The sequence below is a fragment of the Montipora capricornis genome, chromosome 13 (genome assembly GCF_036669925.1).
Source record: "Montipora capricornis isolate CH-2021 chromosome 13, ASM3666992v2, whole genome shotgun sequence".
Lineage (NCBI taxonomy): Eukaryota > Metazoa > Cnidaria > Anthozoa > Scleractinia > Acroporidae > Montipora > Montipora capricornis.
In genome coordinates this window covers 37210301-37237800 of record NC_090895.1, presented here as the reverse complement: position 1 = coordinate 37237800, position 27500 = coordinate 37210301, and the positions used below count along the sequence as shown (strand labels likewise).

The window sequence follows — 27500 nt, the reverse complement described above, 5'->3', positions numbered from 1 at the left end:
TCTGCATGGGATTCGAAATGGCTCGACTACAGCTGGGAATCGTAAACACCCATTCAGATCTCCCGTTGACATTGTATCGATCCCTTTACACCATCTCGGGTTAAATACCAGGAAATCCAAAACTTTTCTTTGGCAATGGCAACAGCAAGCAATGGTACATCCAAAAAAGAGGACCTTTTGATATCTTCAAAATATGTATTTGAGTAGATAAAGAAAATCGAGACAATCGAAGGAATAAGTAGGAGCAGATTTTGGTTCAATTTAATGAGTTTAAACCTTTTTTTACTAAATTGAATAACAGAGAGGTATAACACTTCTGTCCAGGAGCTTGTTGTAATGTCTGCTCTGTGAAATACAAGGTTTTCCTTTACAATGCTGTTAAAGCAGTAACTTCCGCGTATTGTATCTGGTAAGGTACTACATAAAGAACAAGTTGTCAACAAAATATATGCGTGAATTTCGATTTACATTAAATTAGGAAAATGTACATTCGGTTAGTCTGGTTTTATCTGTATTTTTATAATTGTACATAACATTTATGTGAATTCTCATCAATTTGTGGTAGTGCTAAGAAGAATGTAAACAGTCGATAGAGTGGTTTGTGACTTAGGTACCAGGCGCATACTGCCCAAAAAATCAATTACATGTACCTTTGGCAAAGCTCAGGAACTAATTCCGTGCAAGTTGCATGATTTCTTCGCTTCTCTGAGCTTCACAATCCACGTCGGAATCCCTCTGATTGACAAAGTTTTTGAAAAATGCGAAAGGAGAACGATTTTAAGTAAATACATAACCGTTTCACGTGGTACATCATAGCACATATACCGTGTGCAATTTGATCGTTTACAAGTTTTGTGTTTTAAAATAGTGTTAAACATACGACAATCATTGTAAGGACTCTGTAAGGTTTCTAAAACATTAAATGATTTTTATAACATTATGGAGGTTTATTTCCTTTAGAAATATACGAAATGTCGTCGTATTGAGAAGACGTAACCATCTTTCCTAGTGTCTCCGCTTCGAAAGGCTAAGAAACAGAAGGAAAAAAGTATCCCCTAACGTGAAATCTGCAGCTCAAGAAATGAGTACCTCTGAACAAAATCCCTAATCCCTAATAGGGGAACCGCCCGGCTTAAGATTAACACTATGGAGGTTTGTTTCCTTTAGAAACATCGTATTGAGAGGACGTAACCATCTTTCTTGGTGTCTCTGCTTCGAAAGGCTAAGAAACTAACGTGAAATTTGCAGCTCAAGAAATGAGTACTTCTGAACAAAATCCCTAACTCCTAATAGGGGAACCGCCCGGCTTAAGACTAAAACTATGGAGGTTTGTTTCCTTTAGAAACATAGGAAATATAGTTGTATTGAGAGGACGTAACCATCTTTCTTGGTGTCTCGGCTTCGAAAGGCTAAGAAACTAACGTGAAATCTGCAGCTCAAGAAATGAGTACTTCTGAATAAAATCCCTAATAGGGGTCGCGGGAACCGCCCCGGCTTAAGATCAGGCAATAACCCTAGAGATTCATCAACTGTAGTTTTGCAATTTGGAAAGTTCTTGAAGAAGTCGAGTCATTTTTTCGATGGTAAGATCACAAATATCCTCAGACAGCAAATTGGCTGCCGATCTAAATAGTGCTAGGGATGATTTAACTACACAGGTAGATTGATCTCCTGATGGTATCTAATAATATCCTGACATGCATTACTTTTATTCCCGTTGGCCACGCAAACATGAAATCAGTCGTGTGTGAGTATTAAGCTCTCATTAAAACACATTAGCTGAAAAAAGAAACTAAAAATTCCTTTGGGGATTCGAATTAATTATTCGTTTATCACCTGAAGTGGGATAAGTTAGTTAAGGGAAAAATGCAAGGTTGTTCGGTGAACAAAAACAAAATCAGAGTTCGACGCTCAAAATGGTCACGGGGCTCTAAAATGGATCGCCATTCTTAGCTTAGCTTTCCTAAAGCGTTATTAAGTGATGAAGGCCAGACCACGGCCTCGCTGGCGCATTCCTCTGACCAACGACGTTTCTTGACAAGCAAAGCGCAAAGATAAATGAGTGTTGTGTTTCAATTAAGATCTTGATCCTGATACATCAATCAATAGTTACTAACTCATTGACGTTACTCCATTCGAGAGTCTTTTGAACTGTCACTTATTTCAAGAGTTTCGTGCGTCAGGCAAGCTCTACTTTAGCCCATCGACTCGTGATCACCACAAAGACCTCACGTGTTGAAAGTACATTTTGTCCATTTCTTGGAGATCTAATCTATTTTGAAAGCCGCGAACAAAATACGAGGTAAGTGTTTGCGTTTTAAAGTAGTAAAGCTGATTCGTATGTACAGCAGCTCTTTTCCGTAGAAGTCCGTATTCTACACTGGTATACGTGTCGCAATTCAAGTTGACAAGCTTCTTTAAGTGAAGTACTGCACGAAATTAAAAACTTGCCATTTAAATCGCTTGGTCAGCACATGATGGTTTGGTAGTTTACAGTAGCCATTTCTTCACGAATGTACTGATTATAGCGTTAAGAGGATAGGCAGGGGATGCTTTCAGCAAAGCACATCTCCGTTTGTTCACAACTGTCAGTTTTTTTGTAGAGAGAGGAAGGCTGAGTTTGCGTTTCGCCAAAAATCAAAGAAACAACTTCTTTGCTTTCAACTTATTTTCGCCTGTTATGTACAGGTATCATACAACATGTAAAAACAGAGAGAAACGTTTAGAATAAGAGAATTTTCACGCTATTGTGACTAAGCAGAAGCTTGCCGTTTGCTATTTCACGCAAACGCAATGTTACGTAAATCTTTCTATTATCAACATAATGGAACCAACAAAAGACAAACTCTCGAAGACCAAACAGTAGTTTAAGAATTGTAATCACACAATCGGGCCCCATGAAAAGGCGGTGAAAATAAATGCGTCAAAATCATCAGTGTAAAAGTAACCGTAGACCATATTATTTCTCCTTTACTCATGTCACGCATATTCAAGTTATTCTTTAAGCAGCTCAACAAGAACGGGCCACTGAAAATGAAACGTCTATCCTTGAAACAACGGTATCACTACGAGATAGAATCCACAAAAAATAAATGGAGCATTTTCTTGTCTTTCGTTGAAGCATGGAAGCGAGCAAAGGTCAAGGTACAACAAGGAATACATAATGACCTGAGCGAAAACACCCTTAGTTATAAACTTATGGGAGAAAAAATTCTCCCTGATTCCCGAGCAACATTTCACAGTATTAGCATGATTTCTGAGTGATTCCTTTATATGAGAAGTCTTTTAACTTCAAATCCGAAATATGAGAAATTGAGAAAATGAGTCAAGTTAAAGCTCGAACAAACGACCCGCCTAAATTAAGCTTGGGAACATTTCCTCGTCATTTCCTCATACTATCAGTAGCCTATAACCACTGTCTTTTAAGACTTAACAGTAAGACCATATGATACGACCAGCCGTTAAATCATAAGTGTCATAGATTGCAAGTCTTGACTTCCCCTAACCAGATTCCACACCAAAGTACAGCAGCCCCGTAAACTGAAGTACTTCGTGTATTCTAGTACAATACATGATAATTTAATGACCCAATCACCACTGCAAATTCTTCCGGCACAATAATTTTCTTCACTTGTTCGCATATTTTGTTGCCTCAAAATCTGTTTTCTTGAAAACCCGCTTTTGTTATCGGTTTTGTAAGACAGAAAAACTGATCAAAGTTTGGTCTACGATCGATATCGATTGAGGGTGCGTTCGATTGACCCTATTCCGGAATAAGAATGAATACGTGGAGTGATGAGTTAAAGCGGTATGTTTGGCGGTTTTAAGCAACATGGATAATGAAGATATGTTTAAAATAGCATTTTAGCAGGTGTTTTACAGTTTTAATGTGAATCTCCGCAAAAACGAAGGATTTCTAACTTGTATCCCATTTATTTCTATTCCGGAATCCAATCAATCGAACGCACCCTAAGAAATTGGAATGAATGAGATACCGGGTTAACGGTATACTACTAATGAAAGGCAACCTTATCCAGCCATTTTTGGAAGTTAAGAGGGGCAGAAAACCTTTTTTTTTCCTTCCTGTACAGAGAGACGTTTTAAAAATCAGACTGGGACTGAAATGAATTACTGCCGAGAGGCCAAACTTGCTTTGACCTGCTGTATCCTCGCTGTCATTGCAGGCCGTAAGTTTTTAGAAGGATTTTACATTAATCTTAAGAGTACAAGAGAGAGTTTTAAACTTGAAACTAACTTCGCTACTATATACAATCAAAGGAATGAAGTGATCTTCGCACTTGACTGGAGAATTTGAACAATTGTCTCCCAAGTCACCTGAAAAAATCACGTGGTTCCAAAGGGATTTGAACCCATGACCTCTGTGATTCCCGTGAAAGGACTTGAAAAGAGACAATTGCTCAAATTGTCCAGTTAAGTGCGAAGATCACTTCACATCTTCGTCTATAACCCGCACTTCAAATATATTGAGTGTAACCGTCATTGTTGTCAGTTGCCTGATGATTGCTTCGTGTGAAGCATGAAACTCCGAGTAGCAATTTAAATGAACGAGATGCTTCCGTGAAGCATACACTGGGTTGCCTGTGGTATGTGTTACAGAAAATCAGAAGGCACTGAATTGTGTGGTATTGAACTACAGCATTCCAGTCTCCGGAGAATAACAAATAAAAGAGAAGCGAAAACATTGGCTTCTGGGCTGACATGTTGATAATTTTCAAGTTCCCTTCTTTTCACCACAAGTTTAAGCGTGCCCTCTGAGCATCTGACAGCTTTGCTTGCTTTATGCAAAACAAGAACATCATTCTAAAAGCTTATTCTACGCAAAACGTAGGTTCTGGAGGTAATTTTGAGAGTAGAAATCAAGGTTACGCGGCAGACGGCAAATACAAACTCATGATTTAATTCAGTTAACACACCAGAAAGACACTAACCTCATTTTGTCAAGAAAATGCTTTACTATTGCCATAAAAACTATCCAGTTAAGCTCGCATATCATAAAACATGATGAATTCATAAAGGCCACATTTTCCAGCGAACAATTTTTTGAAACAAACAACATATTTGCTATTAGAGGCAAAAATTAACCCCTTCTATTTCATTACGTGCGTGAAGAGAAGAAACTCAATCGTGTAAAACATGCGCAATATTGCAACAAACTAAAAATCAGAATCAAACCGTTTCCATGAAGAACCTTTTCCTTGAATAATGAAGCACAAAATACACGACAAGCTTTCTTTCAAATAATTCTTTGCTGTCACATTTCCAATTATTTTTTTTACCTGAAGACTGCACAGTTGATCACAGATCCACGTAAGGTTTTTTCAGGTCTTTGTTGAACCCATAAGTTACCATAGAATTTTCCATTTGGTTTCAGTGTTCTACATAACAGCACACTTGGTAAAATATTATTTTAGAAATACAGCTCACTTTGATTTCGGCTCGACGGGCGATAGATTGTTGTCAAAGTCCATTACTCGTCGTTTTTGTGATTCCAGGTGTTGGTTTTTACCGCCTGCCTAGTTTATCCAACTGACTTACCATTATTGAGCTCCATAAGGATATATTTTGTTTAAGGATCCACTAAAACGCCATTCACCTTACATGACTTTCGACGCCATTGCAGGCTAAGTTAATGATTCTCCTGTGTCCACCAGAGAAATCTACGCATTTCAACTACCCTCTCGATCCTAAGAAAAGACGCGCAGAAGGCTCTATGCACAAAGACACCACTTACCAGGGGAGTGACAGGCAAGACTTTTACCAACACCCCTTAGGGAGTCCCACGTAAATGACACACATTTAGTGATCAATCAGCCACATTGCCAGCATGGTTGTCCTGATAGTATAGTGGTCATCACACCCGACTAGTGATCAGGGGGACATGGGTTCAAATCCCGCTATGGCATTGCAAGCGCTTCAATGATTTTACGCGTGCGGATGTCGTGGATGTTCCTGTGGAGGATTCCCCAAGAGATATCTTGCATAGATGGTTTGTTATGGTTGATCAAATGTGAATAAACCGTCTGTTTCACCATTCTGATATGTTCTTTTATTCTGGATCCGATAGTTCTACTTGTTTCGCCGATATAAACCGCGTCGCAGTGCGAGCATTTGATTTTGTATACACAGTTTTTTGTTAGGCATTGGTTAGTTCTTGTTGAAGAGCCGCACGTATCACAGGGATCTGGGCAGCATTGTTTTTCTTTGGGCGGCGTGAATATTCTTGACGATGAGGAGCCATTAATATAGTGTACTCTGATGTTATCTAGACCTGTCCGTTTTAAATATTGAATAAAGCGTTGAAAACGAAAGCCCATTCTCCATTGTGCGTTCATAACTTAATCATGATATCATATACTGTATAAAAATGAAAGGAATATGACATCTGAAGTTATAACAGAAAAGTTTGGTCTGGAAGGTCGGGGCTGAGAGCACGCACCCTTCCGTGAAGGGCTGGGCAATGTCATGTTGATGGCCAAACCAAACCGTTATAAAATAACTATTCAATCTGTTAATAATTCTCATTCGCGATGTCTGCTAACTTAAATCTAAAACTGATCAGTGATAAAACAATTGGAGTTGTTGCATGGGAAACGTTTATGAGGGTGGGGTGGCAGGATTTCTGTTCCCATTTATATAAACTGTAGAAACTATTAATTTTCAAGAAGTGCTTGTGAATCTGTAGGCCTAACGGATGACGGAAAACGCAACAACAAGTTTTCTTAGCTTTGCTGTTTGTTTCCTTGGTTAAATTGATATTTTGTGTGTGTCTGTGTGTTTCTTTTTAGAACATCCTGACACTAAGTTCACCAAAGAACCCACCAGTCCAATAAGTGCCGATGTGGGCTCCGACGTCGAATTCTACTGGAGGTTTTCCTTTGCCGTCGGTTCGGAAGATCGTTCGCGCTTTGAGGAAATCATTTGGGGATCGACAGACGAGAAAAGAAATATGATAGACAAATACATCACCGTTTACGACGACCTAAAAACGTTTGTTAATACAAAGCAGCTCCCGGAATCGCTAAATAAAAGGCTGAGTGTTACAGGAAATATCACCCAGACTGAAATAAATCTAGTTTTTGTGATAAAAGATGTGACTTTATCAGACGCAGACCGGGCCTACGGCTGCAGGGTCATCATTTGGGGGGAATGGATTGAGAGTGGTCCGATTCAACTCGTTGTTAAAGGTAACAGTTATTAGGATCATTATTGGGTTGCACTTAAGCAAATAGTAATTTTTTGTGACAAAAATTTAGCTGTCATCAGTTAGATGGCTCATCAAACTTAAAAGAGTTTTCTGAATACCAGAAAATGAAATTAATCATTGTAAGAAAACAATTTCTCATCGTCTATTGGAGATCATAAGATACTGGTATGGCATTGTGTTTCTCGAAACTATCCATAATGTTACGGTCTAAATGAAAAACCCAAACTTATTGATTTAAAACTGGTCGACCTTAGAATTCCTAATCATAATGTTCTTGAGGAAACTTTGAAAACAAAAATTTCACTAATTTTACAACACGTTACCTTTTTATCACAGGACCTCCACAAAAGAGTGCTACTAGTCACAAAGGTACGAAGTCGTAACCTAGTTGTAGTACAAAAACTATTCTCGGTTTTCACATGACGTCACGGCCACCATGTTGGTGCCCCTTAACAAAGAAACGGCCCCATGTTGGTTTCCCAACCCAACATTCCGGGAATTGAACTTTATTATGCAAACGTTTTTCGTTTGATCGAGTTGACTGAAAACCAGCAATAAATACATAAATATTTCGATTACAGCGCACTCAGAAACCATCATAGATACATCTAATTGCACTTTAAAGGTGCAATTTCTACCCGGTTCCATTTTTGATGTGCTGCCATTTGTTAATCTTAAATCCACCAAGGCTTTTTTTTTTTTTTTACAATTTACTTTGAAATTGTAAGATTAAATATAGATAGTTCTTTATTTCATAAGACTATTTTTAAAATTGTTCTCAAAATGAAGTCAAAATAACATCAGTGCTCCACTAAGGTTTGCTTTGTGTCGTACTGAGCTTTAGCTGATAGCCCTTTTCACGGTTTAGTTTTTCTCATTTGCATTAAAATGTAATCTAGCATGCATGTGAGGCAATTTCGGGCTATTTTGTAGTTGTAACCCGAAATTGCCTCGCATCCACGTTATATTATATTGCAATGCAAATGAAAAAACTAACCGTGAAAAGGGCTATTGAAACTATTACACATGAAATGACGTCGTTCGTCCAACATTCTTTTGACGTCATTCAGTCACTGGACGAATGTTACATTATGTTATCGGCTTGCTAGCACTAATCGTGGTATCTGAATAGAAGCTCATGACCTTGAAGCGTTTAACTCTGGTTCAGAGCTGGGGCTTTTTTAGTCTAACAATTTCCTTATTTGGATGTAACATATAGCTAGCGCATTTTTCCGCGCGTGCAGGTTCGATCTTATTTTTGTCCATATTTGGGCATAAAAGATTGGTGGTTTAAAATCCCCAGCTTTGTTCCAAGGAAAGGCGTTGCAAGTTACACGCTTTAAGGTCACGTGCTTTTGATCTGAGCAAATAGAGAAAAGAGGAGATAGGTATTTTGAATTTAAAAATATGTAATTATTCTTCAGTTTCAGTTCCGCCCAGTATTACTATCCGAACAAATGAGTTGAAGGTCAGGATCGGCGAAGACGTGGAATTGGAATGTGACGCGTCTGGGGAACCAAGACCGTGGGTCAAATGGTCTAAGGAAGGTGTGGTAAAGCAGAGCAGCAGAGAAAATACAACCCTTATCATAGATAAATTTAAGCCTGAGGATGCAGGTAGTTATGTTTGCAATGCTACAAACACAGGCGGATCGGTGGCTTACCGTGTTAAATTATCGGTTGCCACCTAAAACACCAAAGTTTGCTTTAGCAAATGAAGTGTTCAGAACAAGAACATTGAGCTGGCTTGGGACCTCAGTAGCAACTGCAAATTTAAAGTAATCTTATATTGCTGGAAATCATGGTTATTTCAGACTTAGGGGAAAAGCTATTTGACAATTTGAGAAAAACATGATTATCACTGATTTTTGTTTCCTGGACGCCGCGATCTTTAACGACAATGATATGCTGCGATTGCCCTATTGTTACTATTCAAAAGCTTCTGTGTGTCAAAAACAATAAAGCAAGCGTAACACGTGGCGGCGCTAAGAAATAAGAGTTCCTGAAATTCGTTTTTTCATGACACAAACAGTTGCGGTTGTTTGTTTTTGGGACAGAAAATCAAATGGATTGCAAACATACTTTCCTCCCGTTTTAAAGGTATTCTTTTGAAGGAGTGGAGATTTCCTTCAAATTTCGCTATTTTAAATTTGATGATGTCTTGTGGTAGGCTACATTGCTTCACGTAAAAGAACGATAGAAGTATGACCTTATTCTGCAGTTTGCTAGATTTTGCTTTATACAGAGTATTCAGAGGATTTTGCATTCAGTAAAGAAATTAAAAGTGCTTTGGTAGTCTAAATATTCTCACTAATTTAAAACAAGAATCTTCAACGCCCCGGTGTCCTTTTTGATCGCCGCAACTCGGCATTCGTCTACTTGAATTTTGTTCATTTGATCAAGATGCACCTACAGTATTATAATATTTGTATTCTAATTCTAAGCGAGACTCTGGCGTTGTCTTTACATTTGCGAGCAACTTAGCAGTTGGAAAGAAACCCGGGGGGACCTCGCATATGAAAGGGGTGAGGATGCTCGTCATATCACTTAAGGGCGTAAATTTCGGATTTTGATCTCACTTTGGTTGTTGGGGAAATGCCATCATATGTAGCCCATATTGTAAAGGTCTTGTTTAGGATTTCACGCGCAGAAATATAAATATATATATTTAATGTTTTAATTATGGTTTTTTTTTAAAGGTCAAAAAATCCTGGACGAAGCCCAGATTGGTCTCCTTTAGGTGTTAAATGCAAGATTTCCGACGAGCATCCCCACCCCTTCATATACGAAGTTCACCCCCCCTCCCCCCACCGGGGGAAAGGAGCCTGAAAAACTCCAGTAGTTGCATTTTGGAGTTCAGAAACAATTTCACTAAAAAAATTACCTTTCAAAACTATTTGGGATATCCTAACGCCAAGCGTAGCTTTGACGTAAGAGTGAAATCTCCCTTTAGAACTCCCCTTTGTAACAAAAGGGCGACTTGGTTACGCGCACACTTCACACAGTTTTTATGCTTATAGCTGTTGTGCAGTTTTTACAATTGCTAAGAAGGGTTTAAGTGTATTAACTGATCACAAAAAATCATTCATCATGCGTGACTCCTTGGCTCAGTTGGAAGCTATAAAAACCAATTTAAACCGTCAAGAATATAACAAGCAAGCTACCGCATGACCGAAAAGACTAGGCCAAAAAGTTGTGTTTTGGAGGTGAACGTTTATCGCTTTACACAAGTAGGTCGTTCCTCCTGTTCGATTTCGTTTTTAACTGGAGGCAGTGTGGCTCAGTGGTTAGGGCGCTTGCCTTGAAATCCGGAGATCCCGGGTTCAAGACTCGCTCTGACCACCCGTTGAACTTGATCCTGGTAGTTCCTGGTTCAACTTCCCAGCTGCACTTGTAAATAGCTAACTGGTTTGCCTCCGGCCAGTTGGGATTCTTAACAGTTCTTGTTGCTGTTATTCTGTTCCGTCGCTTAGTTGTGTTTCATTAGCCCTGAAAAGCCCCTATGGGGAGAGGCTAATTAAGTATGAAAATAACACAAACAGCGGTGATAAACATTGTATTCCAACGCATTTTTATAAAACTTGACGTTTCGTATGCTAGTCAACACACATTCGTAGCACACACACACATTCGTAGCATACGAAACGTCAAGTTTTATAAAAATGCGTTGGAATACAATGTTTATCACCGCTGTTTGTGTTATTTTCCTAATGAAGCTACGATGGCCTAAGAACAAGAGTTTATACGATAATTAAGTATGTATGTAACCCGCACTTCAAATACACACATATATACATTATTTCATAAGTCCTTTCGCGGAAACGCGTGATTCCAACAAATTGACCTGCCGCAGTGCTCCCAACTGTGTGACTTCATAGCTCAGTTGGTAAAGCATTGCTCTGGCATCGCAGAAGTCATGGGTTCGAATTCCTTTGAAGCCGCCTGAATTTTTCAATAGGCCATTTCCGAGTTCATGTCTGCCTCCTCTTCAAAGCGAGTTTAAGTGCGAAGTTTTTCTTATGATAATTAGTTTTCTTTCATAGAGTGGTTTTCAATTGAGTGTCGAAAGTAATTTGCGAATTGCTTTGGTTTATAATTACTTCACTCAGTGATTGGTTCCGGGCCAATTTTTCAACCAATCAGAAGTGACACCAAAACCAATCATGGCTTGCGCGTGCACATTTTCCCGCGCTTTGTGTCGGCTAGTTTGATTGGTTTACCGGATTGTCTCCGTCCTTTTTGATTGGCCAAAGTAATTACTTTGGTTTTGGTTTTACGACACTCATTTGAAAACCTCTCTATGTAAAGTAGAACCAATTATCATCACAAAAACTTCGCACTTAGACTCGCTTTGAAGAGGAGGCAGACATGAACTCGGAAATGGCCTACTGCTTGAATTGTCCAGATAAGTGCGAGGATCTCTTCTCTCAATTTCGTTTAAATATGATTATAAAAGCCTATGCACCTTGTCACAGCGTGTACTGCACCAACAGCGCCAAAAAAGGTGGCTTCGAAAGTACATACAATCTACCGCCAAACGGTTTAAGGATGACTCAGCTACTAGTGATCATTCAAAAACCGTCTCCAAAAGACAAAAGCGTCTTTCCAAACGTCTGTTGAATGGTGATGGACAGCCTTATCACAATTATGGAAATCGTTAAAAGCCACAACACATCTGGAAGGCATCACCAATAACGCAAGTAAAGAATCTAAAAGCAGTTTTCCATTTTAAGCAAGAGTCGTCCAGAACGCTTCAGCATCACACAGCCTTCGGCCAGAATCCCATTACTTTCTCGCTTTGGTACTAATTAATGAATTAAAAATTACGTAATTTCGTTAAAAAAAGTCAGTGGCGTATGGTAGTCATTAAGTGCTTTCTTTCATTTGCCATGCTTGATTGAAACGAGGAACATTTGAAACCAAAATTTGTAGGTCCTGGTAGCCCAACAGATCTAATATTTCATTTCTAATAGCGGAAAGTACTTTTAGTCGTCAAAGCAACCCTCCTATTGGAACTTTCAGTCATATTTGTTTGAATTTGACTCATTATTTATTCGAATAACTTCTTTTGTTTGTCTGCGACCTTTCTTTGGCCTCTTTACCTTTTTCACTGAGATAATCTTACTAATGAAGCCATACATAATTACACGGACCCTGCCCCCAACTCATCCCTTTCGGAGCCGACAAATACCTGGTGGATAAACCATCCTTGAAATGTTATGGATCAAAAGAAGAGGTTTTTAAGATAGCTTCACAAAAGATTGCAAAAACAAGGACCTCTTAAAGGACTTTAGTGGGGGTGGGTAACATCGGATCACATTTCCATAACCATTGTAAACTTGTGGTGGAGGCGATTTGTCGAAAAGGAAGAAGTCTCACTGAAGGTAAAGTATTGAAGGTAAAGTAGTTATGTCGTTTAGAGTCAACAAGGTTGTCCCTTAACATCTCACTAAAGCTAAACCTTAGCCGAAAATCTGACCTCTCAACATCTCTACCAACATCGATATCGATACCTTACCAAAGCATGATAGCGTAAGTTCTCCATTGAATACTAATAGCAAACTCTCCCCTGGCTATGCGCTCAATTTATTCACATACTTCCGCTTACGGAATTAGAATAGGAAACAAAGGTCATTGTCTACTGTGATTTGCGATTCTCTCAGAGTTCAGAAACTGGGGCTTTTCTCAACGTTCAAAATCCTTAACCCTGTTATGATCGCCCATATTAAGGCATATGTATTAAGTTGGTGTTATTTGACCGAACCAGTCACAGTTTTGGAGATAACTTGTGTTTATTGAAATTTAGTTTCGCAATAATGCTTTCAGTAATAAGCTCTACAGAGGTTTTGCAACTCTCAGCCAGAATAAACTTTGCTTCTGTCACCCAAGGCTCTTTTGCCTCTGAAGGAATCGAGCGCAAGCAGCCTCACTCAAAATCAAGACTACCTCCAACTTCCAAAAGGCTTGAATGAAATTTTGACAGGTTTCTTCGCTACATTGATGTAGGTATTCACACCTATCATCCGATTAAAAATTTTCGTTCTCTCTCATTAATACTCCATACTCGACCATAATTTTGTAATTCACCCCAGGCAAAGAGATAGTTATGGTTAAATGTAGTTTTAAACGTTCAAACAAAGCGATTGTTAAATGTGTAAATAGTGGTAATCTTTCCTATTGTCAAGCTATTGCGGTTGGTGTTTACTATACGTGTGAACGTGTTGCAAGATTAGGCTAAAAAAAACTGCATAAGAAGACAAAAACATGAAATGGATCCTTCCTCCGTGGAAAAGAAAAAATGCACCTCAAAGTCAGCCGAAGATAAAAAGAGGTAAGCTTACCATAAATAGGACATAATAGGAAATACAAGTGACGAGCAAAATACTGAAACTGCAACGTACAGCGCTATGTAGGGCGTGGGTGGAATGGTTTGACAGCCAAACAAATCATTTCTTCATTTTGCAACAAAGGGGTCAGGAGTCAAAGGAAGATTCTACGTGAGTCAGTCCGCTTACAATGCAAAGGTTATCAATATCATTTAATAACTTGTTGATTGGTCACATGCGTAACATACATTCAGTTAGAACAATCAAGCATTATTATTTGATCAAAACCCCATCAAGCCTTACTGAGTATATATTGTATGTATTGTTGCACTGAGGTTCGTAATTCGACAAACTATTTGATCTCGAGAAAGTATTTACCCAATGCGAAATATTATCAGTTCACCAGCTTTTCATCCGACTTGAAGTGTTGAACTCACGCTTAGAAAAAAGTGGAAACTAGTTACCCCTACTTTTTGCTGATATCTTGACTGAGAAACCTGGCAATTGATCATGCGGGTTCTTATCATTGAACAGAACAAGGAATGTCTTAAGACTACCTGAAACTTTGACAACTTATTGAACACACTGGAGATGGGGCGAAATTCCCCCATAAAGGCCATAAGGGTGTTGCTCGTCTCTTGAAGTGTAAATTATGTCGGATTTTGGTCTTGCTTGTGGTGTTTACGGTAAAACTGCCACACTATAGGTTGTCAAGGTATTTTTAAAGGGCTGATAGGCAAACGATTTATGACAATGCTGGAAAAGATCTGCATTGAAGAAAGTATCGCAACAATCCAAAAACCCTTTTTTACGTGATTGTCCCCTGACAGATGGTGCTTCTCCCACATTGTCTGTTTTGTGGGGCATATCAAGTTTCAGATTGGTCTCATCAGTCCATAGGGTGAATTTAAAATCTTGAAGAGCATAGGCGTCATTTCTATACTACCTTTCACCACCTCTTAATACACTCGAAGTAAGTAATTAAAAGGCATGTGCACGACACTCGAAAAACTCTGTTTCATTATCCAGAATGAAAGGAATAGATCTTTCTTTTATTACCGATACCGTTTGTTACACCATCTGAACGTTTAAGAATAGACGTTGTAAGTTATTTGCGGTGATGTGAAAACTTCGAAAAGTACAGCAATTGGAAAGTGGATACATTGTAACTATTGCGTGCAGCACATTTGCCACGTGCCAGGTCACGCTATTTGCTTTATCCTATTACTTCGGAGGCAGCATTTATAGACCAAAAAGGAACAAACAGGAAGTAAGTTTATCATAAACTATCGAAAAAAAAACGTGAAATTTTCTCTCTGTTTATCTCGCCACTGCGTTCACCTATTAATTAGATCCCTCCATGATCCACCAATCAGTAGTAGTCCCACAAGCCTCAATCCGCAACCCGCTGTGAGATATGCATCAACTCATTGTCACAGAGATGATGACTTTGAAAGTAATGGATATTTCCTTGCCTTCTGAAGGCACTTGAACTTCGGCGAACCTTTCGAGTTCAAAAGAAGAACTATCGGAGATATACCGTACCACTCTTATGCCAATCACTTTGCCAAATGACGTAATAGATTAACTTCTCAATGCCATTTATAGGATTAACATGTCAGCTGATTAAAAATCATGTATTAACTGCTCTTGAAGACACGCGGGAGGTCTGTTTTAAAACACGACATGAGTTCTTCCAAGATTTTGCATGAAAACGCAAGGCTGAGGAATTATCCGAAATGCTTCCTAAACAGCATTGAGATTTATGCTAAATTTAAGAGCCCCACAAATTGGCGGTTAGAAATTTGAGGTTTACAAATCCCCAAGGGTCGGGGCGGCGGCAACTAACTTGCAAGGGGTGGGATGAGGGAAGCAAGAAAAGTGTGAGGGGAGAAGTCAAACCAAAACGACCAGCGGTCGTGTTATGCAAAAAAAGAAAAAGAAATCCTTTTTTCTCACGCACTTTATCATTAATTTTCAAACGCTTTTTTTATAAGCATGCAAAATTCTTTAACGTCTGCTCAAACTGTACGTCGGAATTATGATTTTTACTAGCAAATGCATATGACAAACCGGACAAAGTATACCCATTTGCCATGAATAATCATGAAAAACAGGAACTTTAAATGTATTAGTACTTCAGTTCATAACGATACTTCTGGACGCGGTTTTCACATTCTTCGGGGCAAATTTCATGATACGAAGAAGCTTAATCTAACTCTTACAGGTGACAGGCTCCTTCGAAAATAGGATTATTGAGGAGAAAAAGGAAAAGAACGAAGAAAGTCTACACGTGCTCCGAGAGTTGAAAGTTTAAAGACCGTTTGGTCTGTTAAATGTCGGTGACAAGAGGACCAGACATTTGGTCTATATTAGTTGAACTTCAGAAAATAGGACGGCTATCCCTTTTCAGAAGAGTGGATGTCAGCCATCTTCCAATGATTACTCTCTGATTTGTTTATCTATCCGAAGAGAAGTACAAAGTTCGGTTACTTTACACAACAAATGCAAGTTGCAGTTTAATCTTTCTTTTTGAAGCGTTCCCATTTGCCTCAGAGAACAACGACAGGACCCTGCCTTGTTCAACTACCAGGTGAGGAGGACTTAAGCCATTTCCTCTCCAACTCATAGATGTGTTTAAGGGATAATTAATGCCAAGTATGGGATGGGATTGAACTATGCATTGCAAGCCAAAAACATGGCCGATCATTCACAGTGATGTTAACTTTGCCATTCAAATCAATATGGAACTGAGCATGACTAAGGTATCCTTAAGGTAAATTACAGCAAATCAACCAACGGTGATAAAGTCGTTTTTGGAGCCCATGGAAACTATTAGCAAGTAAACACATTTTTCGGGGCTATCAAAGAGAGATACAAGCTTTAAATACGTATTAGAAAATGGAATACCAACACAGGATTGTGTAATCGATATTGATAGAAGCTGTCCGAAAAAAACTACATGCTAGTTAGTTTAGTTTAACAAAAACAAAAATGTACGCTTTTGACCATACGATACAAAAAGGACTTTCGTTCCCAAGTAAAAAAATTGGCGTATTTCTTCTGATCGGCCAGTTTCTCAGAAAACTACGAACACCTAACGAAATCAAGACAACAGACCCATAAAGATTTTGCACGTCTACGTCTACGTCAGTATGAGGCTAGACGTACAAAGACAAATGCAAAGACAAAGCCTTTATTTCCCACGGATTCCAAACTGGCCGCCGAGTGAAAAATGTGAATACATTGGAGACGTTTGGTGCGCTTTTAGGTGAAAGCTCCACTTCTCAGTTTTTCACTTGATAACGCAAAGTGGATGTGTAATTGCTGGCGTTTGTCACACCATTATTGTACAGCTTATTAAGTGAAAATCACGATGAAATCATGAAGTACTTTTTTTGCTGTTTTTGATTCTCACTTCCTGTCTTATATACTAGCTGGGCCAAAGATGGCCCATTCTAGACAACCTTACTAATCTTTTAAATTAGGGACTGGTCATTATTTACAGGGGGGAGGGGGGCTGGTGGAAATGAGAAATGCGATGCTCAATTTTTTCGCCTCCCCCCCCCCCCCACCACCTTTATAGAGAACACAAACTTTAGTGATCCTCCCTTCCCCCCAATTAAAAACAATAATAACAAGTGTCCAAAAAAAGGTAATGAGTGTTGTGGTTAACCAACTGTCTGATGAATCTGTACAATTGATTAATGAATATGTACAAGACTTCCCAAGAAATGATCATTCAGAACCAGACAATGATGATTATAATGTTGATGATGATGATGACAATAATGATGATGATGATGATGATGATGAGGAGGAGGATGATGATGATGATGATGGAAATGATGGTGGTAGTGGTGGTCATGATTTCTAACATAAATAAAGAGAGTTTATTGTTCCAGGCTTCCAGGTGTATCAGCAACTTACAATTTTTTGCTGGCTATGTATTTGAATATTTTTTATAGCCCCCCCCCCCACCCCTTTTGGACATGCATAACAATATGTGACCAACTACTATTTGAACCAGCGCCCCCACCCCTCCCCCCCTCTCGATAAATAATGACCAGTCCCTTATTGTTTAAATTATTCACCGATGGGTCTTCTCTGGCATAATAACACACTTAGCTAGAAGACACCGTTTTAGAAGTTTTCATATCGCTTGGTTAGTATCCATCTATGAGTCCAAGCAAAAGCGTTTTCGGTCATGTACATGTAGCATGGAACACGATGAAAGAGGGCACGACGCGCTAATAGAAGTTCAGTATTTTCATGCACTTGATCAATGGTCAAGGGGACGTGGACCCCAGTGTTATGCCGCAGTGTAGCCTATAACACCGTAAAGCGTACTTGAAGATATCCAAAGAGAAACGGGGCTGTATAAATGCTATATCGTTATTATTATCGCAAATGTCCTTAGGTGAGGGAGACCCACTTTGATGCGCAAAGATTTATGTCAGCTAGAAGAAACTCCCCGCAGCATCACGCGAGACGACGACTTAACGAACCAGACTTTCCAGCATCAAAAGGCATCGAAATTATTAAGTGTTCAATACAGTCTGCGCCAAAAATTTCGCAATCTAACTCTTGCCTAGGACTCAATTGAACACACACGTTTATCTCACGTATTGTACACTGCTAACGTCTTCTTTTCGTTTACAAAAACTTTGATTACCGCCAACAGTTCCTAAACGATAATTGCTAAAATGCCATACTGAAATGTTAGCTATTGAAGGCAACTTAATCGAGTGTCGGTTTTTGCAAGAGAAATTTAAAGCAGCTTTTTTTGTCTGTGTGTGTGTGTGATTTAGTGAAACGAAGTAGTTTTTTTGGAACGTTTTCAGCTTTTGTGTTCTCATCTATTTTGGGCAGCTGGAACGTGCCACTCCTTAAATCTCGGTCACGTCTCGTCAGGATTGCGAAGCCAGCTTCACCACCCTGAAGAGGACACCGATTGCCTTAACGTGAACGCTCAAGTACGCCATTAACCTCAGTAACAATACATGCCAACCCTTCCATTGTCACCGTTTTTTCAAGCATTTACTGAAACATAGAAGCTCAAGCTGCCGTGGAAGCACAGTTGTTCGTTTAGTTTATAACAAAGCCAACTCTATTTATCTCACTCGTTTATTGTCTTTTGTCTATTCGTTGAAGAGCCTCTTCTCTGAACGTCTTAACACCTTGCAAATTTGGCAAACGTGAGGCCAGTGTGTCTAAGCACCATTAGATGTAAAGTGCATAACAAAAACGAATGTCACCTTTCACCATCCACATACACTTCAATCACTCAAAGATTAAAACACGGAAGTCTACTTACTTCTGTTGTTTGAAAAGCAATGCCATGACAAATATTGTCTTTTCGTTTTGAAGAAAAAAAGAAAGTTGAAAGGCTATGCTCTACCGTTAGTGCTCACTTTAGTATATCACAAAGGATGATCAGATGTCATCTGAGATACAACACAACATATTATGGTAATTTTCGATTGGAAGTCGTAAACCTAACCAAAGTAAGTATTCTGACCAGTCGCCACAGGCGAAAAGAGTAGGATGATCCAATTAATCAGAATCCAAAGCAATTACAGGTAAACTGGTCAGCAAAGCGCGGGAACAAACTGGCAGAACGCAAGTATTACACTGGCGGCTCTTGGGGCTGGGCCAGGACTGAAACAATGTACACAGAACATATATAACAAAAACAAGCTCTAACCGTAAACAAAACAATGTTGCGTCCATCATATCCGATCCAATGAAAATAGAGATTGCAAGGAGCCAGGTGGTCTCTGTGGAAACGTAATACAATGCAATGCAAAACAATACCACACAAAACAACAAAACAAAACAGCGGCACCGCGCGGCACCTAACGGCACTGTATGGCACGGCACGGCACAGCACCACACAGCGCAATACATTACAGCACACAATGATAATCCCATGGAGGTCTCAAGTCCTATTTATAACTTCCGACAAATCCCTCAGAGAAACGTTAACGTTCAATATACTCCGTTAGTGTAATTAATTAAAAGCCACCACTCTTTAAGCAAAACGAAACGACTATCCTCTCTATACAAAACGCAGCAATGTTTAACATTGACGAAATCTCTGACCAAACCATTTTCACATTGATCTTTTATGGGTTGAAGGGATAGTACAAAAAGACATATAGTCGAAGAAAAGTAAGCTGTTGTTTTCTTTCACTTTGTAGGAGGACCTTACAAACATTAGCTGGACTGAAAGAATGCTGAAGTTTGTTCACATGGGTGCAACGTTTGCACTTGGGTGTCTTGTTCTTTTCCAGTACAGTGAAGGACGTAAGTTAATTTCATAATTCACGGAATTCGACCAAGTTACATTGACACGATTAAATAATGATGCTTTTGATGATAATGATGATGATGATCAAAGAGTACAGGGTATAACAGGGTGGTGTTTCCTGCATAAACAGTGACTAACTAAAAAGACGTCAATTCACAATTTGATATTGCATGAGGCTCTTATTGACACGACGAATAATGGGAGATCAAGGCGGGTGTTCTTTGATGTCACACAACGACAAAGAATAACCCCCTTCGGCATCTGCACATTTCTTCGTATCATACGGAAACCGGCCCGGGATTAAATGAACTTTCAATTTTTCATTAAAATAATTTAAAGCTCTGAAATGTGTGGTTTCGTTTTTGTCCCGGGCCTGTCTGAAGACGTTCACAGCTACAATAACGTGACTTGATGTGTCGTTGCTTTGATGGCTTTGTTGCATCTTGCGAGGAATAAACGGAGAAATAATTACTATAATTGCTAAATTTAAATATATGGAGTAAACCCGCAGACAGCCGTATTTGGTTGAATGTTCATGCAATAGACCCTTCCACGGTTTTTGACCGCCATCTTGGCTGAGGGGGGCAAACACGGCCAAATTTACAGTAAATGTACGGGTTTTCGGCCAACTTTAAAGCGCTGTAGCGCCGCTAACGAGACAGATTTCCAACTTATTGATATCATTCATTCAACAGAAAATAAGGCCATTAAGAAAGGTATGAAGTCCGTAAATTCGAATGATAAATCTTCTCATGTTGCTTGTAATTTCGCCGTGATGATTTTAGAAGGGCTTGTATGGAATGTTAAACATTCTTTTATGGTCGTTGTAGCCTGAATCTCTTCTTGACATTTCACGAAAATAATCTCAGTATAAATATCTTTTAAGACACTATCACTGTGGAGATCCGTCTCTTTTTAGCGGCGCTACAGCGGTTCAAAGTCGGCCAAAATCCCATACATTTACTGTAATTTTAGCCGTGTTTGCCTCCCAACCAAGATGGCGCCAAAAATCGTGGAAGGGTCTATTCTTTGACCTTCTGCTGAGTGGTGGGTCGGTAAAAAGTGAATATTTCCGGTGGCGAAGAGACAATGCTGTTTTTTTTCCTTTCAGAACACAAAGGAACGAGATTCACCAAGAAACCCCATAAAATTGTATATGGGGTTTTGAACTCGCATGTAGTGTTTCACTGGAAATTTGCGTTTGGCAGCAGACACGACTGGAACCATTTTAAAGGAATAGTTTGGGGAAAAACACACAGAAAAAGAATTAGAGACAAATATATCACGGTGGATGAAAATGGAGCAATGGCAATTAATCCTCAGTTGCCTTACTCATTAAAAATCAGGCTTAATGTGACAGCAAATATTACCCAAAAGGAGTGCAGCTGGAAGTTCGTGTTAAAGAAACCCACTAAAGTAGACGAACAAATTACTTACGGATCTGTAGTAGAAGTAGAAGGGATACAGTTCAGGGATGGACCTATACAAATCATCCTTCAAGGTAATTACATAATATTTATACTTAACTGAGCAGTTTGTAAGAGAAAGTGGAACAATATGTCACGATTGCTTTCGTTTTCATGTGTCTACTGATTGGCTGAAATTGAAGTCTAGCGCCACATGGGCCAGCAAAACGAATCGTGATTCGCTCGTACGTGCATTCCAGGGCTAAGCATTGGTTTCGAACCAAAACTTGATAATTTGTTTGTATGTACATGTGTCTAGTGATTGGCCAAAGTATTTACTTTCGTGTTGGTTCGGTATTCACTTTAAAAACACTAAAGGGGACAGGGATTGTGCAGTGGTAGAGCACTCGACTCCGACCAATGTGTTTCGGGTTTGATTCCCAGAATAGGTCATTTCCGAGTTAATGTCTGCCTCCTCTTCAAAGCGAGTCTAAGCGCAAAGTTTTTCTTATGAAAATTAATCTTCGTTCATATGTAAAGTAGAACTAATTACCATCACAAAAACTTCGCACTTAGACGCGCCGTTTGAAGAGGAGGCAGACATGAACTCAGAAATGACCTATTGGCGTCACAGCTAAAGCTGAGTTTGTTGGTTCTCCCCTCTGCTCTGAGAGGTTATTCTCCGGGTACTCCGGGCCTCTCCTACAAAACCAACCTACGGTTCGTTATGAGTTGATTTGAGTTGGTTTCATTTCTTTTACCTGGTACCCGATTAGTACTACAGCACTATGTACAGTTGACACTTATGTTCACCATTGGCTCTGTATCAATAACTAAAAAATGGAAGCAAATTGAACGATATCCCTTTCTCGTAACCAAGGATTACTTCACTGCACTGGATACAGAAGTAGCGTGAAAATCTAGATAGGTTTAAAACTTAAAAAATATTAGCCTGCCTTTTTCAAGTCTAATGACTCTGTTAACAAACGTATTTTTTTCTTATCTTTCAATCATTTTACCATGCTTCATGGATGGCTTCAAAATTAGGACAGTATTAGGACGTACTTCAATGAATGACTCAAAATGTCTTTGTATTAATTGATCATAAATAATGTGGATAGGTCATCCTTCGAAAATTCTTTTGATATTTACGTTTTGACACTATCTTCATGCAACTTTTTAGTTCTACCAAAAATCACCGATCATTCCAACGCGACCATCGATGTTGAGGAAGACGATGATGTGAGATTATTCTGTAAAGCAACTGGTGACCCTAAACCGTCTATAGAATGGAAAAATGACGGTGTACTGTTACAGAAAACCAACCAAAATACATCCCAGTTGTTGATCAAGAGGATCGCTCTCAAAGATAGTGGAAACTATGTTTGCACAGCAGTGAACCAGGCCGGATCGGCATCTTTCAACGTTCTTGTGAGAGTTGTAAAATGTGAGTAACTGATCTTTTCAGGGGATGTTCCACTAAATTTAAATGGTAAATGCACTGAAAAGTTAAATCCATTTCTATTTAAATTTTTAAGCAAAAACTAGATCGAAAATAAGCACTTTTTTTACTCAAGTCGAGTTCTTTCCGAATAGAAACTGAATCAGTCAGTTTTTGCTTTTAGATGAAACTCAAATATCCGTGATTGCCAAGCAACATTTACCAACAACTATAAGTGAGACCAAAAGGGTCACTTTTTCCACTTTGTTCTAGAGACAGGACTAGTTATTCAATAAGGTTATGACGAGCCGGCCGCATGACTTTTCTTAAGCAATGAACATGTTACAGTAAAGAGAAATTTGAAAATGGCATGATCACCTTGCTTCTCTCTGCTCCAGAAAAATTAACCCTATCTGCATCTTCTCTACTTGTTCCCTTTTATTCAATATAGATCGACCTTACATAAACAAAACTGCGTCTTCAAGTACTATCGTAAAATCCTGGTTGAGCCATGTGACCATTTTAAAGTGCGCTGTAGATGCAAACCCTGTTGCCAGTTTTACTTGGTTTAAAGATGGCCGCAAGATGTCAAGCGGTCATAACTCTGCACATAACACTGGTACATTGTCGATCAAACCAATTACCACCAGCGACTTCGGTCGGTACAACTGCACGGCTGAAAATCTTAAAGGAACAGCATGGCACAACATTGCGGTGGAACAAATTTGTAAGTGTGACGATGGAAGTAATTTTTGGTTGCATGTTTGACAAAACTCGTCTTCTATATTGTTGAAACTGTAAGACCATTCATTTTGTATTTTAATCCTATGTCTATAAACTTTCCCGGGTAGAACTCTGTTGAAACATCTTCCCCTCCGCTCAACCATCAGTGACCACATACCATTTCCAAAAGGTTAAAAGTTTTTCGTACACATTCCTATAAAGCCGCGGTTTGTTTCTTTTATATTTTCCCACAGCCTCGCTCACATCAAGAATGACACGTCACAAATCGGGGCGCTCCAAATGGTCACATGAGCAAGTCGAAATTCAAATGCGATCGATCATTTTTTTCGGGGTGCAAACAGTTAAGTGATTTCGGTAGTAATTATAGAACGATTAACTGTTACTTTTATCCGAACTATTGAATTGAAGTTAAAAGTTTAACCAAAAGGTGTCAGAAATTATTTATGGTATCAAAATTCCCAAAAGACGAGCGGGAAATGTCCGAGAATTTTACGATGCCATAGTTAGTACATGGAGATAATTATGAAAATAGCTCATAGTTCCCAGCTTTGATCCTGAATAAAAATCCTCAAAAGTTTCGATTTATAGACCGTATTCATAAATGGTGGGCAAAAATTATTCGTTTGTCTTTGTGCTAATCATCCTCCCTAGCCTCACTTTGGAGCAGAATTGCTCGTGCTAACGAGGTTAGTGAGGATGATTTGCAAAAAGACAAAAGAATAATTTCTTGGAAGCCATTTATTAAAACGGTCTATAAAAGACAGTGCACGGTTGCACTCAGACAGTACTGTTCTCGCTTTTCGAGTCTCAGTCCCTCAATTAAATATGACCAGGAGGCGTAGCTGAGTGGTGGACCAAAAGAAAACACGACAGCAAAAACCCTGCTCACAAAACGCGTCCTTGATAAACAATGGTTTAAATCGTAAAGGAAAAAGAGACACTCAGCAAGTTCTACCTCGTTGGTATTCTTTTTAAGAAGTAATTGTGCACATTTCACCAGTGTCTTGACAAGCTCTAACGTCCATTACATGCTTTTAAAATTGCATTTCAGATGTACCTGACCCGCCCATAATTAACCAACTGAAACCAGCACTACTGTCTATCACCGCAACATGGAATAGGTCGCTTGATGACGGTGGGAGCCCCATATTGGATTACAAAATAATCTTATTGGACGAGAACGATCACTTGCTGCAAAATCTCAGTGGAATAACGGAAACAACCTATACTCTACTAAATGTCAAGCACAACAGGACCTACAAGATATATATACAAGCAAGAAACGTTGTTGGATATGGGAAGAGAGCAAACCGTACCGTTTCAACGTTAGGTGCAGGTAATATCACTTAAACGTTTGGTTCTGTTATTTCGTTTTATAAAAAAAACAACACCTCCATATGTCTGAATTCGATTCCACTAAACTTAGCAAAGAGCAAACATGTTGCCTAGTTGCCTGGTTGCACGTTTTGAATTCTACAGCGTATTAACACTCTCTTACTTCTTATTCGCATTAACTCAAATCATCAAAGAATTTTTCTGATAGTTAATCGACATCATTTACTTAATCGTTTGCTCGTCCACAATCTTATTGCTCATTTTCGTTTACACATGATACGCGTTAACTACATGGTTATTGTTAATCCAGAGAAAACTGTCAATTTTTTACAGATCCTCCAAGAGTTCTCGCAATCACAGCAATACCAAGTTTACAGGCAGTTAGTATATCATGGAATTCTACCAATGACAACACAGGAATTAAGATTATAGGGTACAGACTAATACTTATAGACACCATCTCACAGCATCATCGAGAATTTATCACAGGAAACGTTTCAAGCCTGTACGTTACAAAACTGAATCATAACAGAACTTACAAGATAATGGTTCAAGCAAAGAACGAAGATGGCTTCGGTAGATTCCGGATAAAAGAATTCACGACGCTTGAAGCAGGTCAGAACCACGGAAATTTTAACTCTTTTCAAAAGTCCATTCTACAGGACCTTGCTCAAAAAAAAAGGAATTAGCAAGAGACCTGACCGAAGAACTCCACATAATTGATAAGATTTGTTCACAAAGGATAACTACTACATTAGTATATACTAAACGGCGAACAGCATTGAAGGCGCGCTCTGATTACCTACTCAAACTCCGAATGTACTTTGCTGTTCACCTCTGAGCAACTCGCGCGCGATTTGCGCCCGAAAATATTGTAATCGTTGCATGAAAAAATGAGGTAAAATTATCTTTTCGTGCTAAACTATCTCACTGTTTTAGTATATACTAAAACAACTATTCACCTCGGTGTCGGTGGCTAGTAGTGGATATCCACTACTAGGAATCAGAACTTTTTAGCGTAATGATATGAAGTGGTTGGGTAGGGAATGGGAAGTATTAGCTATCTAAGGTTAGTTTGAAATCCGAAAATAAATAGAAGATATCTGATAAGTAAATTTTCAAGACAACTTTGTCATAGCGTCGGTGGCGATGTTAGACTTCAACAACGTAGACTGCAAAACAGTCGTATTTTTTGCGAACGCAAGAGACGCAGTAAATATTCCAACGAAAGGTCTGGAGCGAGTGTAGAAACGGCGAGGGAGAATGGGGAGAGACGCGAAAAAATACGACTGTCCGCTATGCATATATTAAATTCGTTCAAAATTACCCGTTCTTCCAGCAACGGGAAATTCCCATTGGTTTAATTCTGACACAGCCTGTCATCAAATGTCTATCCCACCTCATCAAAAAGATATAGACGCCGTATCAGTTTCACAGTAAAACAGTAACCTCGCGGGAAAATGGACGACGTGGACTTGGTATGAAGAATGCTCGCCATCACGCTTACGGCGCTTCGCGCCTTCCGAAAATGAAAGAAAACGACTGTTTTGCAGTCTATCAACAACGCAAATTCTTTTTCAGATCTACCTGGTTCGCCTCTGATAGAAGCCATTGCTCTCGGCCCGTTTGCGCTTGAAATAAATTGGAACTCTTCAGCCCAGGATATCAACAACATCAAAATACTTGATTACCGACTACAAATATTAGAAGGACCTTTCATCAGACAAAGCTACAAAGCACTAACAAACACGTCACTGATTGTCAAGAATTTATCCAGGAACAGAACATATGTTATCAAAATACAAGCAAGAAATGAGATTGGTTATGGACAGACTGCTAACATCAGCGCAACAACGGCTTTAACAGGTAAGAGTTTAAGGTGGCTCAAACCAGTTTCAACAACTTGGAGGGAATGTCTTATCAGAAGGATTAACTCTACAACAATGTTTCACGTAACGGCAATGTTATGGCACCAAATGAAACACCAATGATTGCTCAGCAAAATGCACTCATTAATGTGACGTAACAGATCACCATGGTAACAAAAAAGACCAAAAAAAACGCCTTATATTTTTTATTTAAAAGCTTATATCTTGATTGGCAGGCTAACTGAAGATAACTCTCTCTGTAACGTTTAAAAACATTTTTAAGGATTCAGAGCCACCTTAAATTTTTCCACTTGTGAAAGTGTATGAATCCGCTGCAGAAAAATTCCTTGAAGGCTTTGCAAGAGTTTTGTCTGAGCCTACTAACACTTTCCAGCAATAAAAATTTGGGGTCACCGAGTTCGTTTTTGAGATATAAGCGTTTATATTAATGAAATGTATTTATCGCCGGGGTACTAATTGGGGACAGAGCAAAGAAATCAATTCAACACATATCAAATCATAGGCTGGTTTTTGAGGAGAGGGGAAAACCAGAGTTTCCGGAGAAAAAGCTCTCGGAGCAGGGTTGAGAATCACCAACATCCCATTTTTTTCCCCTATCCTTTAAGGCCCACCGGATGCTCCTTCAATAACAAACACAACAGTCAGTGGAAAACTTTGCTTGCTGCACTGGGAAATACCGTACAACGGCGAAAGTTCCATCGAGGTCTATACGGTGTCTGTATGGACAATTGTGGCTAGTAATGGACAACGATCCAAACAATGGCTTAACAGTTTGAACACGACACAGACGAAGTATCAGTTAAATTTGAATTGGGACAACAA

At 39.1% G+C, this 27500-nt stretch overlaps 3 protein-coding genes across 12 annotated transcripts in view; 2 read left to right on the top strand and 1 right to left on the bottom strand.

Moving 5' to 3' along the window:
• Window positions 1–940, top strand: part of LOC138030315 (uncharacterized) — a 42124-nt gene extending 41184 nt beyond the window's left edge. For all 9 annotated transcript variants that reach the window (XM_068878221.1, XM_068878222.1, XM_068878217.1 and 6 more), the window contains one exon: window positions 1–940. This exon is cut by the window's left edge. The gene's annotated coding sequence lies outside the window, so the exon portion shown is untranslated.
• The window catches only part of LOC138030316 (vesicular glutamate transporter 2-like), a 117347-nt gene that overhangs the window by 78719 nt on the left and 11128 nt on the right, over window positions 1–27500 (bottom strand). Inside the window, exon 3 of one of the 2 annotated variants that reach the window (XM_068878227.1) lies at window positions 19258–19330. The exons of the other annotated variant lie outside the window; for it this stretch is intronic. The gene's annotated coding sequence lies outside the window, so the exon portion shown is untranslated. The remainder of the gene's footprint in view (window positions 1–19257; window positions 19331–27500) is intronic. 2 annotated transcript variants of the gene reach the window in all.
• LOC138030803 (uncharacterized) overlaps window positions 2151–27500 on the top strand; it is a 40469-nt gene continuing 15119 nt past the window's right edge. Inside the window, exons 1-16 of the mRNA XM_068878676.1 lie at window positions 2151–2302; window positions 4092–4187; window positions 6807–7205; window positions 7562–7594; window positions 8650–8903; window positions 16089–16143; window positions 17273–17404; window positions 18366–18526; window positions 19754–19859; window positions 20975–21364; window positions 22453–22716; window positions 23162–23437; window positions 24506–24790; window positions 25123–25404; window positions 26371–26655; window positions 27284–27500. The exon at window positions 27284–27500 is cut by the window's right edge and continues 89 nt beyond it. Of these exons, the coding sequence (XP_068734777.1) occupies window positions 4124–4187; window positions 6807–7205; window positions 7562–7594; window positions 8650–8903; window positions 16089–16143; window positions 17273–17404; window positions 18366–18526; window positions 19754–19859; window positions 20975–21364; window positions 22453–22716; window positions 23162–23437; window positions 24506–24790; window positions 25123–25404; window positions 26371–26655; window positions 27284–27500 (3203 nt within the window). The 5' untranslated portion in view covers window positions 2151–2302; window positions 4092–4123. The remainder of the gene's footprint in view (window positions 2303–4091; window positions 4188–6806; window positions 7206–7561; window positions 7595–8649; window positions 8904–16088; window positions 16144–17272; window positions 17405–18365; window positions 18527–19753; window positions 19860–20974; window positions 21365–22452; window positions 22717–23161; window positions 23438–24505; window positions 24791–25122; window positions 25405–26370; window positions 26656–27283) is intronic.